At 44.8% G+C, this 14,890-nt stretch overlaps 1 protein-coding gene across 1 annotated transcript; it reads left to right on the top strand.

Moving 5' to 3' along the window:
• The first annotated feature begins 2,811 nt into the window (after positions 1-2,811).
• phf12b (PHD finger protein 12b) lies at positions 2,812-14,890 on the top strand. Its single transcript, XM_069166537.1, is given in 15 exon segments — positions 2,812-3,665; positions 3,981-4,162; positions 5,845-5,917; positions 6,073-6,529; positions 6,755-6,875; positions 6,970-7,102; positions 7,236-7,400; positions 7,868-8,011; positions 8,768-9,485; positions 11,136-11,237; positions 11,323-11,504; positions 11,609-11,699; positions 12,032-12,114; positions 12,246-12,384; positions 13,681-14,890. Coding segments are annotated over 15 exon segments (3,081 nt in total). The 5' UTR covers positions 2,812-3,599; the 3' UTR covers positions 14,106-14,890.

The raw sequence follows: 14,890 nt of genomic DNA, 5'->3' as shown, positions 1-14,890 counted from the left end.
AGGTTTTCGGTTTCACTCATTTTTCTTCCTTCCCTCTAGCATGATGTGAAGACATTAGCAAATCAAATACAGAAAAATTTTAATTATTTACAATTATTTGTCTTTAACAAAAAGTGATATATTGACTTACTCAGCTCTGTAATAGTAGTAATAACCATAACAAGAACGATACAATTGTATTTTGTTATACTTTAAGACACTTTAGACAATTAACTTGTTAAGTTTAAAAAGAAAACTATGGTACAAGTGCACAAAGGTAGAGTAGTATGAGACACCACATGAATGAATGAATTTAAAATAATGCATGATGTGTCTTTTTCTTTCATATTTTAGAAGTAATATAATTTTGATAGAATTAAACGTGAACTCCTCTGTTTTCCAAGGTAGTAAGTTTCACCGAGTCTCCTCTGTGACTCCACAACATAAATGAATGTAATGAAGTTGTGACGTGAACACATGGTGATGCATCTGCTGGTCAACATGATGCACCATGTTTGTCTCTCACAGAGTTTAGAGAACAGTGAAAGAAATGCTCTGTAAACCTGCAGTAGAACACATGACTGCGGTTTGAACATGAATTATCCCGGAGATCTGACTGTTGTGCAGGTGAACGACCTCATCACTCGTCAAACCGAACATGGTTGGGAGCATTGAAGCAGAAGATGGCTCAACATGCCCAGCCTGGTTCCAGACCTCTGGATCAGTGGCAACATCAGTGGTTTTCTTCAACAATTCAAGACAGTCAGGTGTTGTGCTGGTGGATTAATGTTTCCCTGTCTGGACAATAAACCCAGCAAATTGCATTATTATTGGTGTGATTAAGAGTGCAGATTGCATCTAGTTCCTAATGTAAAAATGCAATGCATTGAGTAAAAATTTGTCCCTAGTAAAAAAAATAATAAAAAAGTTTAGTTATCTGACATCTATGCTTCCTCCCTCAATGAAAAACCCATAATCTATGAATATGGAAATTATTTTCATGTCAAAAGTGTAACTACTGGATCCAAAAGACATGTTGCATGTAGGATGCGGAAACCCTTCCTCTGTGGTGAATCCTATCTCTTCTACAGGGCTCCTTTAAACTGAAATTAGTGTCAACAATTCATAAAGCCTTCTTAAATTAAGAGTGTGATCTACAGTATTTCCAACAGATTTTTCTTATAATAGGAGAACCTTTGATGTATGTGGGCCTTCATTTGACACATGTGTAAGAGGGCTAATAACGCTTTTGAATTCAAATAAATTAAAACCAACATTAAAATATAAAAATGTGTCCATTTATGCTTCCAAGCACAACAGAGCAATGCCTCCCTCTGCTGGTGATTATTCAGGGAAGTGTTATCTGAACCAACATGGCATTGAATCTTAATTTAAACCGTCATTTTGGGGATTTTTACTTGGAAAAGTTTTGCTGTCACTGCAATGCAACCCACCAGGAACTGTGTGTTAGTTGTCTGATGAGCAGGAGGACTCAAAGATCGGACTAAGGAACAAATGTTTTCTTATTGTTAATCATCTTTCTTGTTCTTGTATACACTTCAACGGTTTGTAAAGTACATACCTGATGAGATACATACACACACACGCCCCCCATAGGCACCAATATTAGCCCTCTTTAATGTCCTTACTTTTTTTCCCCAAAGAATGGAAATTGCACACCCTTCATATGCACACTTCAAGGTGTTTTGCTATTTGCTAGTGATTTTTGTGATTTGTACTTGATGTAGGCTGTCTCCCATTTGTCTGATTGAGCTATATTATATACACATGCTGTGCAGAACATTTCCCTTACATCAGATATTGAAATTTGTATCAATCATATAATATAATCAGGGAGGCATCTGGTTGTTTTTTCTTCTTTTAATACTCAAGGAATGTTTTCAATTCTGTATAATTTCATCCATCGTGCACTAATTTCATCTTTTGTTATACAGCCACTCACAAAGAACTATCTTCATCCAGAAGAAGTTCCACAACAGATGTTTGCCTCGACAGAGTCCTGATCTGGGGTCAGTGATGGATTTACATGAAGAGACAGAAGACACTGAGACGGCCTGAATCCAACAACCGACCTGCAGTAAAAGCTGAGAGAACTGATGGTGTTTTAAATCCCGTGGTCATGCCGCATGTGAAACATAGCCTGGTATAGTTTGCTGCATAGCCAAATAAACCAAATTATTTTTTTTCTGCTGGTGTGTATTGGTAAATGCACATAAAAATATCTCCGTCAGCTAGAAGGACCATTAAGATATGTTTCTGAGAAAGAACCGTGAACAGATATTTATGTGCCTCCACACAGGTGACATTCAGTCAACATTAAAAGATCACTGACTTGAGTAATGTTCAAGTAGGGCATTATATAGCCTGCTATTTGTTTGTTTATGTATGTGTCAAACTATTTTTGCATTAAGCTTTAAATGACAGCCTTCATCTTTTCTTTCCTGGTTTTTCTGCAGCCGTAAAAAAAAAAAAAAAGAATAAAAAGAAAAAAAGATCGAAGAGAAATGTTGTTGTTTTTTTTTTTACTCAAGACTGGATTAATAGATGAAGTAAAACGGCCGTACTGGGACGGAGGAGAGAGCCAATGGTCATTTTAGGGAGCAGTAAAACTTTAACAAAAGAAAAACAGGTGGCGTGATTTAGCAGCGAGGAGCAGCGAGGAGCAGCGAGGGCTTCCCGTGTTGCTGCCGTCAGAACTGCTAGCGGAGAAAGAGCTCTCGGTACCAAACAAAGCCTGAGCAGCGGGAGACGTTGCTCTCCGCAGCAGGTGTAAGCAAACAGCAGTAGAAGAGGCAGACTGTAACCGGACAAGTGGTATCTGTTTGGATAATTCCGGAAAAATTACAGCAGCCGGATGCAGTTTACACCGGCTAATAGCTCCTCGTTACAATCTATGCATATGCGTAATCTATATCCGTTATAGTGCGCATGCGTGTCCGGCGGTTCGCGGTTGCGCCAACTGGTAAAGGATGTTGCTAGCAGCCTGGTAGATGCAGAGCCTTTCTCACAACAATAACATCAACCGAATTTGCATCTCCACATACCCGATTTAAGGATTATACATTCCGGACGCTATCGGAAACCGTGCTTTGGACTGCGACGAGCCGAATTTCCGCCGATATTTTTTTGCTTACATCTTGTGTTGACAATGGGAGCGGAGGGGTTTGCAGATTTACAAGGCTCCTTTTTGCAGGAGCAGAAACAAGAATCATGGCTGGCCAGCTAGGCCGCAGATGGGTTTTGTAGCGAAGAGGAGCGGTCTTTTGATATCAAATCCTGTACGTGTTCGTGAAACTCGCACACCAAAACGTGGTGCTAAGGAGCCAGCATTTTAATTACGCGATTACTTTTAGTTTTTGTTGTCTTTTTTGGGGCTAAGTGAGCCCGCTTGCTTCACAACCTTGACTGGTTGACGTCTTGCCTTCGTAGTTAGCCCCTTTTAGCCAGCTAACGACAGCTAGCACCGCTTGGCCAGCCATCCGCTGGTCAAAAACATTTCAGAAAAAAAGACATTTCTCACAGGAGTCTCTCCCGGTGTTGTGTGCCCCCAAGGCACTTCTATTGCAAATTCCTTTTTTGCAACGTCTGCTCCTGGATGAATGTGGGACAAAATGGAGACCCCGACGATTGTGTACGATTTGGATACCTCTGGGGGCTTAATGGAGGTGAGCCTGCTCTGCTCGAGGGCCTTAACTTATTCAAATATCCTCATAGTACTGATGCTTTCATGTATTTCCCACAACTTAAACTGAACTTATCACCACTGCAGCCTGCTGCCAAGGACTTAGCCTCGCTAGCTCGCTCGGTAGTCCGGGTCGGTAATGGAGGCCACAAGTTAACGTCCCTGCTCGTCTTTCCGTTTCGCATGAAACCGACATAGCGGGGCACTAAGCTGCACGTTCTCCAACACATGTATGCAGACAGTTTAGACATTAGTAGACAGAATGTCAACATTAAACAGCTGAACAACTTTTTAACAGCAAATCCAAACACTGCTGGCGCCCCCGAAGTCCGAGGAGGTGGAGAAGAGGAGTCGGAAGTTGGTGCGAGACGTCCGGAGGAGCGGCAGGGCCACCAACCACGACACCTGCGACAGCTGCCGGGAGGGGGGCGACCTGCTGTGCTGCGACCACTGTCCTGCAGCCTTCCACCTCCAGTGCTGGTATGTTACACTCATTTGAATAATACAAAAAAAGGCTTGGTTGCACAGTGGCAAGTTATGCATGCAACAACTTGGAGGCTCCTTCAGCTGCATGTGCAGAAATGAATAAGATATATTGGAAAGTATGTGAATTATATTTTACCAGTTCAGTTATTATTCAGCACACAAAGCCGCGGTTATTTCAATTAAATGCCAACTTTGTTTTTGACATTGTTCTCCCACACAAGCCAACTGATGGTGATTAGCCTCGTGCAGCACTTTGACGAGTTGGATATTAATTCACCTGTACGCACAATTAACACATTTTTACAGTTATATATATTTCCGGCTGAGTTTTGGTACCTTATAGTTGAGGTTTATTGGCTGAGGAAAGACAACAAGGTGTAAATGTTATCTCGATTTAAATCTAACGTGGAAAACAGGTGTGTTTCCTCACTGAGAGGGAAGTGTGCCATTTATATATGCGGCGTCTCTTTTATCACGTTATTTGGAGGTTTATAAAGAACATAAACTGATTTTAAAACGCGGTACTGGGGCTGAAGGGAGTGAATACGTGTAGCCTGTCTGATAAAGGCTGGATTTAGCCTGCAGTCGGTCCTCCCCTCCTGCCGCGGCTGCAGCCAGCGGAGCCGCTGCTGCTAAAAATGGAGTCGAGTCTGCCTCTGTTTACAATATGGCGACCTCCTGCTCTTTTTTTTTTTTTTTTTTTTTTTTTTCCCTTCTCCACCGCCATCTTACCAAGCTTTAATATTCCGCTGTGAGCGGTGGGGAAAGGTGCACAGAAACGACACGGACAGGTTTTATTTCTTTGAGACACGGAGGGACGGTTTGCTGGACGTGTCGCAGACGTTCGTCCGGTGCCGGAGCGGCTCTGCTCAACATCTGCCTGCACGATGATTTCAACTGAGGCATTTGGAAGAGTTCAGTTCAGACTGTCACCTGGAAACCACCAAACAGAAATAGTTTATCCAAATATGATCAGGCCTGCAGATGGTATCACCTTTATAATAACTGCGCGCATTGCTGCTGCCATGTTTCCTGTTTGAGTTTGTTCTGCAGATGTGGACTTTTCACGGTCTTTGCATGTGAATGGGAGATTTTAGGCTGTGAATAAAAGTTCTGTACTTTATCAATCAGTCATTGCACTGCTCTCTTTGACTCCGTGTTGTTCTGTCAGCTACTTCCCACATGGGTGCTTCCAACCATAATTACACCATTTCTTTCAACTTCAGCAGTTTTACCTTTGAATTATGGTGGAATTTGCTGTGCTCACTTCACTGGAAATGTTTAATTGTTGTTGGTAAGTACAGTTGATTAGAACAGTTTGAATCTTCAATTAACTGAAATAAATACAAAAAAAATCTTATCAGCTGTTTTAATAGAACTATGAACAGTCTTGCACATCCTTGAGCAGACTTTATTTTGGAGTGCAGTTTTTGATCCACTAGATGGAGGCAGAGGGAGCCAGTTTACTTTTATTCTCAGAAATAGTTTTTCTTTTGTAATGTTGTATGTGAATTAAATACCTCAAAAATGTCCTTTGAATGAAATTAAGACAAGTTAATTGTGAAACATCACTTCATGACTGCATAGACAGATGTTGAATGATGGGTTTAATTGATTTGCTGACATTAGATATCAACCTGTTCACTAATGATTTGTGTTTTATCTTTCCACTACAGCAACCCACCTCTGAGTGAAGAGATGCTTCCTCCGGGGGAGTGGATGTGTCACCGCTGCAATGTTCGAAAAAAGGTGAGGCGGATCTTCTTTGTCACGTACCCGATCCTGAACCGAGGTTCCTGTCACATCGCTGTTGAAATGCAGAGCCGTGTGATGTGTGGACTGAGAAATCTGTGTTTTTGGTCTTTTTTTCTTTTTCTTTTTTTTGCTGCTGCTGCTGCTGCCAGAAGCGAGAGCAAAAGTCCGAACAGACCAACGGCCTACCGGAGAGGTCCTCGTCGAAGCGGTCGGCGTCCCCGGCCGTGGAGTTGGAGCTCAACGCCGGCCCGCTGCGACTCGACGGTCTTCCTCCGGGGGCCGGTGCCGCGGGGCCCGGCCTTCGAGTGGCCCAGGTACGCCTTTTGGACCGCAGGACCAGCAGCAGACCGAGCAGTCGGCCCGGGACTCCAACGTCCAACACGTCGTCCACCCCGACGCCCTCAGAGGAGCAGAACGACGGTGAGGAAGAGGCGGCGGAGCCTGAAGATGAAGTTCAGGCCGCCGAGCTGGAGGGTGCTACGCTATCGGCTCCGACGCCGCGCCTCCTGAAGAGGCCCTTTCAACTTTTAATAGCAGCTGCTATGGAGAGAAATCCCACTCAGTTCCAGCTGCCCAGTGAGCTCACCTGCACCACTGCACTGCCAGGTCAGTCCGAATGACCAATGATGCTGTATTTATATCTGCTAGAATTCATACGTCATCATTCAGAGTGAGTGAGTGGGAGGGGGTACTTTAAGGTAACATAACGTAAGGTTGCCATAGTAACGCAAGGTACCTTTGTTAAGCATTTAAAGTTTTAGATACGTGACGGTGTGAGTGCATCCAGGTTGTACTTCTTGTGAAATGTTGTGGTGCGGTATGGATTTGCAGGGAGCAGTAAACGGAGGAGAAAGGAGGAGCTACTCGGGAAGCCGTTCAGGAGGCCTCAGCACGAATTGGATCCCAATGGTCTGGTGCCCCTGCCAGTCAAAGTCTGCTTTTCATGCAACAGGTTAGAACTGCCAGCTTACAGCAGTGACAGAGTTACACTCAGACCGTGAGCATCCCATGTCTTGTACTGATTTGCTTGTATTTCCTCCTTGAAGGAGTTGCAGGTTGGCTCCACTGATCCAGTGTGATTATTGTCCCCTTCTGTTCCACATGGACTGTCTGGACCCTCCTCTCACAGCTTTACCTGCTGGCAAATGGATGTGTCCAAACCATGTTGAGCACTTAGTGGTAAGAGGTGCTTTCTTCACTCAAAGCTAAACAACGTTTTTTGTAATGCTTTTTGTTTGTTTGTTTGTTTACGTCTGACGGTGCATACGAACGATTGTTTTTTTTTCACCTCGCTTGTTTCTGTTCCGTTCAGCTGAATCAGAGGAGCCTGAGTCTGTCCAACCGCTGTCAGCTCTTCGACCACTTCCAGGACAGGATGTCGCAGCACGCCGTCAAGTTGGACTTCCTGCGTCGAGTCCATCGGCAGAACGCACCGAACCGGCGCAGCTCTCACCAGCACAGCAAGAAGAGCATCAAGGTAGTCCGGCTGCCGCAGCACGCTGTAGTCAGCCTTTTGTGTTGGTCCAGGCTGCTGGAGCACAGATAGACGGGAAGGAAACTGATCCATTGAATAACTAAGAGCCTTTTACAGTTGTGCATTGATTCAGCATTTCAAAACTGGATTCTTATGCATTAATTTTGCATGTTAAATATCATGCTGACTGAACAATTCTTTGTCTGCATCTGAAATTAACTTCAAACAAGAATGTACTCGGATATTAACCTACCTTTGTAGGTTACCTCAAAATCAGGAGTATGAACTATACCCCGTTTGTTCAGAGGCATTAGAATAAATGACAAAATTCAAATTTACAGCCGTTAGATCACCTCTTCGACTCTATTTTTATTGGATGTGTATTTTTTCTGTGTTTATCTTTCTACCGTGTCCTGGACGCCCTGTGATTAATGAAGTCTTATCTTAAAATAATCGTTGTTTTTACTCAGGTGCCCGACGCCATCAAGTCCCAGTACCAGAATCCTCCCCCCATGCTGCTTCCAGCGGGGGTGCGTCAGTTGGAGCTGGTTTGTAGCGGCATTCCCGACCGAAAGCCCTCCAAGCACCTCACCACAGAGACGGAGCAGCAGGAGGTAGGACGAGAAGCAGCACCTTCCACAGCTGCTCCGATATGTTGCTTCAATTAGTCTAATAACAGTCACTCACACCACTGACTTGCATGCGCTGTGTCAAAAATATGCATCCCAAGTTGATCAGATGTGATATTATGAGCGCCGCAGCTCGTTGGTGTGTTAAATGACGAGTGGCATTTGCTTTTATTATGGATGTCTGAGGACACGTTGGATTTAAACTGGTTTAACTAAATAGTATGTTGACACAAACTGGATGTGTTTATCAGAAAAACTATCAACAGGCATGACAAGAAATAATGATTTTCTTTTTTTTTTTCTTTTCCCTGACTCAGGTACACAAATGTGTTCAGAAATGATTCCAGATTTAAGATTTAAAACCATTGCCACAAAAGAAAATTCCTGATGATGATCCTTCTGGTTTATAATATGGTCCATTCGACAGGACAGGGTTTTACAACACAGCGCAGCAGCTAACTAGCTATAGCTTTACTATCAGCTTTGTTTTATCAACGGCTGGTGATTATTGTTTTCATAGCAGACCATCTATTTTTCGATCCATGATGTAATGACAATAGTGCAAAATGATGTGAAACTGCATAGTTTTTAGTCAGACAGCTTCCCCCCCCCCCCCCCCCCCCCCCACACACACACACACACACACACACACACACACCCCCCACACAGTCTAACTAACTAGAATCCTGTGAACTGATGGTTGATCTTGGTAGTAAATCCGAGTTTTTCTGTGTTCAACAGTGGCTTCAAGACGTCATCGCGCTCCAGTGCAGCATCATGCGACACATCTCCATCAAGCAGAAGGCCCCCTCCACAGTGTCATCAGCAGACTGGGAGTCAGAGCAAAAAGCCAGTACCAAATCATGCATAACATCTGAAGACATGAAAACTCAGGCCTCTTTAGGAAGGACTTCCCACCCTCAACTCTGCTCCAAACCCTGCAGTACACCTGTCGACCCCAAGGGGGCCTCACTCTCCAGGGACCCCCCAGCAGAGCTGGGTGTTTGTAAATGCAGCGTGACACCTTGTCAGAACTGCAGGAAACCCAACGGACCTCGAGCAGAGATTCAGCCCCCCAAAGCGAACGGACCCGTGGACTGTAACAGTGCCTCGGACTCCTGCAGGCAGGCTGAGCTGCAGCACAGACTGAAGCCGTGCTCAGCCCTCCCAGACTCGGCTCCCTCCCCCCCGCTGGTGAACCACATAGGAACAGAAACGGTTAAAAAGGAGCCCGGGAGCACTACAGAGGCCTGTGCTCAGAAAAACTGCCCCTCGGCCCCGACGATATGGCCCCACGGCGGCCTGCAGAACCACAGCAGCCAGACACAGCCCCAGGAGGAGCGTGTTAGCTGCGATGAAAAAGCTCCCTACTCCATCACCAGCAGCTCCCGCTCAGACGCACCTAAAGGCAACCAGGAACGCGACCTGACCAAGCTGGGGTCGTCATCCCCCGCCCCAGGTACGCATCCTCACCTTCTCTGGGAACTGCAGCAATATCATCACTGCAGTCTTTATGCACACACTAGGGCTGCATATTATGATGCATTACATTTTTAATAGATGTATGCCTTCGTCGGGAGTCAACAAAAGATTTATTTTTAAATACTGAAACTTAGAATTGTCACTAGCGCCAATTGTTCGTCCTCCACCTGTGTCTCCAAACATGAGCTTAGAGTGAGACAAAGCAAAGGAACATGACTGTAGTCCACAAAACAATGCAAAGTAGTATTATCTTATATCTTCGCCCCCCTTTGTCCTGCTTTAGTCTTGCTTTCATTAAATACCCTTTTCTCTTAAGATTTATTTCAGGTAACACAGAAATGTCTCACAGGAGCCACAAAAAACAAAAAAAAGTTGCAGGAACCGCTGATGTGAAAAGTTATGAAGCACAATGGAAGCACATAGGCAGAGCAAAACATCTCAAAGTGCATGTGGGCGATACAGAATCCTTAACTCTTATGTTGTTATCCAAAAGAGCCAAAGCACCTCGTGTTTGGCTTCAAACCTGCCGGATGTCACAGAAACCCTACGTACATTGTGATGTTGTGCTGTCCAACACCATGGAAAGATCGGCATGTCTCAAACGGGTCATGAAAGCAGGAGTATTAACGAACCCTCCACGCTCACCTGAACTGATCTTGCATCATACACGGGTTTGTTCTAAAGTTGAATGATCCTTTGAAAGTTCATGCACCTTCTTACTGCTCCGAGGTGGTCGGTCTACAGTTCAGTAAAAACATTTCGTCTTCTTTGAGTTGACTCTGCAGATGTAAAGACTTGTCGTTGGCCGGCCGTGTTTTACTCGATACTCTCCTCCTGTTTTCAAAGTCGCCATGACAACAGGAAACAACAACAACCTACATACTGAAAATGGCAAGATTTGTTTAAAGATTTGGATCCGCTTCATTCTTTCATGTCTTCAGTGGGGATGAAGACATTTTGATTCTCCTACCACCAAAGCAAATTCCCCCCGACACTCTTTCGTGCTGTCGCTGCATTCTGGCCAAAGATTGTGGTTTGTTTAAAGTGCAGCAGCAGTCCAAGTGATTCTTCCCCTGCAGCACCGTGATGTATAGATGCGGTGGAGAACGGTCTGGCAGAGACGTCCAAGTTGATTCAGACATTGTTCAGCAGATGGTGTTCATGCTCGTTGGTCTAGTGAGGATGTGCTGACGTCAGCGCTGCTGGACTTCAGGTACCGGTTGTCAGTTAGGGTGCCGGTTGGGATTACATTGTTTGGACAGTGTCAAACTGGTGCAAAAGGGACACCGTTGATTTGATTTTATGCGTGTAAGGAGCATAATAGTTACTAAAACCACACACACAACCATCAGATATACTGACAGGAAGGTACCTGAAACAGTACGAAGGGACACCAGCTGGTCCAAACGCATTCATCAGAATAAAAGGAGAATTCTAGAGTTGAGATATTGAAATTAAATACTGCAGGACATCAAATCCTTCTTATTTAAGGGTATCAAATCAAGTCTGTTTTTAAAAACACATTTGAGGAGTTAAGTATGTCAATGAATCAGTCATTCATTCAGTGACTGATTGTTTCCATCCAGTCCTCAGCTGGTTAATGACACGCTGTGTTTCTCCTCCACAGATATAAAAGCTGGTCCTGGACTGAAGGACTCACTGCTGCCCAGCGCCCTCTCCTCCATCACCAACCTGTCCAGCTGCATGAAGGAGGGGAAGGAGGACGGGGGTGAGTGTGCTGACTCAGCACTGACATGTGACAACATTACACCACTTGGGTGATTCCCTGCTAACGGTTGAGTGTGCGTGTGCAGGGATCGAGCTGGACAAACTGGACGCAGAGATGATCAAGCTCCTGGCCTATCAAAGGATCCAGCAGCTCTTCCCTCCAAAGGTTCCCAGCACTCCCCCTCCCCCGGCCACCGGCGCTTCCCCCAAAACCCCGTCACCCCCGCCCTGACAGTAAGACACCGACTCACCTCTCGCACTTCCATCCGTTCGTCAGCATGTTTTTTTTTTGTGTTTTTTTTCCCGCTGAATGGAAATCCACTGTCTGTGTTTCTGAGGATTAAGACCTGCACCTTCCTCCTCACAGGTCAGAAGAAGGTGCAAGCCCGAGCTGTCTTCTACCCGCTCACAGGAAAAGGAGGAGCTGTCAGCATGTGCTATAGGACGTTATACATCGGATCCGGTAAGACGTGCACAGTTGACGTTTATCTACGAGTCCCACTGCTGCAGCTGCAGATGAATAAAGGTCCTTTTGCTCCCTGCAGGTTGTGTGCTGATTCATTCGAAGGGTATTAAATGTTCCTTGTGGAGGTCTTAAAAAGCATTAAGTGATGTTTTCTAAAATGTTCAGACGCCCTGCTTAAGTTTCCAACTTCTCAATAGAACATCTTGCAGCATTTGGACCGACATTAGACTGAAACTCCAAGCGATGTATTAGAAATGTGTGTTTTTGTAGCATTGCATCAGAATTGCCAGAACAATGCCACTCACTGCCTTCCTCGTGTTTTTGTGAAGGTGCTGACATGGATGTGTGCCTTACAAACTATGGTCACTGCAACTTTATATCGGGGAAACATGCCTGCATTTTCTATGATGAGGTATGAGCTTTTTGCATTGTTGCACTGCTTAAATGTACATGTATTATTGGTCTGTTGTATAATTCTCCAAAGCGCTGCTGCTGTTGTTGGACACGGTGTAAATGGGTTGTGTGTTGTTGTTGTTGTTTTAGAATACCAAGCATTACGAGCTGCTGAACTACAGCGAGCACGGCACCACGGTCGACAACGTGCTCTACTCGTGTGACTTCTCTGAAAAGGCCTCGCCGTCGCCACCCAGTGGCCTGGTGGCCAAAGTCCAAGGCATCATCCGTGAGTGCATGTTATTTCTGTGTTTTTCCAGCGAGCACGTTTGGCTTGGTCACCGTTACCTCTGCTCTGTTTGTTTGGGCCGGCGAGGAAGCTGTCACTCAAACTCTGGTGCAGGATCATTGACTTTATATAAAAGTGTTAGTAGCTGAGGGTCTGAATAATGAGGCCTTAAGTTGCAATACCACTGAGTGCCACTCGAGGTCGCACCAGAGAAACCTCCAGCTACATCGACTCCCATTCAACTTCTCATGAAATTCAGTCCATTTTTTTTTCCCACGAGTTTTGAAAGTCACTCCTTATTATTAATTTTTGGAGGCCCATCTAAAAATAATCTTGTCATTACTTAGAAAATAAGCTTCAAAAACTATAAATATGAACAAATATACACATTAGAAGCCTTATTATCACTGCAGCTGACCTGCTGTTGATTTTCTTCTCTATCAAGTAAATGAGTGCAAAAAAGATTGTTTGTTTTCTGTCACTCAGTCTAATCATCATATCTAATCATCATATCCAGGCGCCTCCTAAGTTTGAGACGTTGTCCTCTACTTTGTGATGCAGCTGAATTCATATAACATGACGAGCAGTGCATTAAATGGCAAAACTACGATCTGTCTGCACTGAAGCAAAGTGGAACTTCTCCAGTCGGTGTTCATGTCGGTACCTGATTTAGTCTTCTGATGAAAATGTGTTTTCGTCCACTCGTGTGATTTCTGTTAGTTTTTGTCAGTGACATTTCAGTGTCATGTTTAAAAAAAAAAAAAAAAATCTTCTAAGCTTATTGAGGCCTCAGCTGCCACCATCACTGTAGAGCCTAGTCAGCGTTAGTAGACCAAACCCACTGATAAAAAATAAATAAAACATGTGTACTGTCTGTGTTTATCTCGAGGTGAAAACAAAATGGTTGATGACATTAATAGTGATTTCTCTCGTGAATAATGTAGAGGAGAATTTAGTTGGAGCCCCGTCATAAAAATCCTCCGACTGTCTCGTTCCTTCTGGCAGCAGCATGAAAGATATTCAACAGGAAGTGACGTTAATGTTTCATCACCTCATCGGGTTGTTTTGCTGTTTTTCAGCTGCAGCCTGCATGTGTGTTGTTTGTCTCAGCTACTTTGATACCGCTGCTCTAATTCCATATATCAGAATGTCGGAGAGCAAAACTGGCAGATGCACTGTTACTGTATCGTAATAACTGCAGTGCAGCAGGTTGAGCAGCAGAGGGAGTTGTTGGTTGGAGTGTCGGCCTGTCGCAGCCTGCTCGTCTCCAACTTACTGTCCGTGTTCTGTGTGCAGGTCGCAGTAAGAAGCGGGAGGAGAACGAGGGTCCGAGCTCCGTGGTGGGTTTGCTGCCGGCCGGCGGCGTGATGAGCAGCCAGCCGCAGGGCGGCGCTGAGCCGGTGTGCAGCTGCAAGGCGAGCAGCTCCAGCCTGATCGGAGGCAGCGGGGCCGGCTGGGAGGGCACGGCGCTGCTCCACCACGGCAGCTACATCAAGCTGGGCTGCCTCCAGTTCGTCTTCAGCATCACAGAGTTCGCCAGTAAGCAGCCCAAAGAGGAGCAGACAGCCACGCCCACCAGCAGCAGCACGGCCGGCGCCGGCACCACCTCAGCACCGCCCAACACTGCCACGGCGAGCAGCCCTTCCAGCCAGGATGAGGCCGACACCGAGACTGTCCCTCCCCACCAAGTGCCGGTACTGCGCTCCAACTCGGTTCCGTAACCCACACAGGAAGCCCCCCCCCCCCCCCCCCCCCACACACACACACACACACACACACACACACACACACACCCCTCCCTCCTCCTTTTGTTTTGCACCTTCTGAGACACAATGAAGGGAAAGCTGCACAGCTGGTTGGTCAACAGGGAAAAGTTTATTTTTTCATTTTTAATGGTTTATATCTTTGCATGAACTTGAAGTATTATTGACAATCTCTTCTGTTTGTGAATGACTGACAGTAACCTTGTGTTCACTTCACACCGTTAGGACTTTGAGCCAACATTATTTACCTGCGCTCAATTTTTCTTTTTGCCAGTATATTAGTTATGTATGGTGTAACCTTTCTTTGTCAGTCAGCCCATTTAGCACAAACCTTTTATTTTGTAGTATTGAATTCCATACATTCTAATTTGTTTTGCTGCTTTTGCACCACAGGTAGCTATATATGTATGAAAACATACATGCTTATACACTATATGTATATACCATGTAAATATATATAATTCAGTGCCTCTCAATTTGAGAAACATTGGATTTCATGTAGATTTACCATTTTTTGGTTTTTAACTGTACAGTTCATGGAATTTGTGATACTGTGTAGAGTACCAGAAGTTTTGTGATAAAACTGTTCTTAGTCTGTACTTTCCTCCGTAGTCCATCTGTAAATACCGTATAGTTTTAGCACTCATTTTAACATCTTGTGCTGCTCTGTATATAAGCACTCTTTGTCTGTATCTGCTTGTCTGTTCAAACCTGTAAATACAGAAAGATTTTCTAAGAACAAA

This window comes from Embiotoca jacksoni, unplaced genomic scaffold (assembly GCF_022577435.1).
Source record: "Embiotoca jacksoni isolate LCO1_2020_lvr unplaced genomic scaffold, fEmbJac1.0.p SCAF_39, whole genome shotgun sequence".
Lineage (NCBI taxonomy): Eukaryota > Metazoa > Chordata > Actinopteri > Embiotocidae > Embiotoca > Embiotoca jacksoni.
The sequence above is the reverse complement of the archived record's forward strand: the minus strand, read 5'-3'. Positions and strand labels throughout refer to the sequence as shown.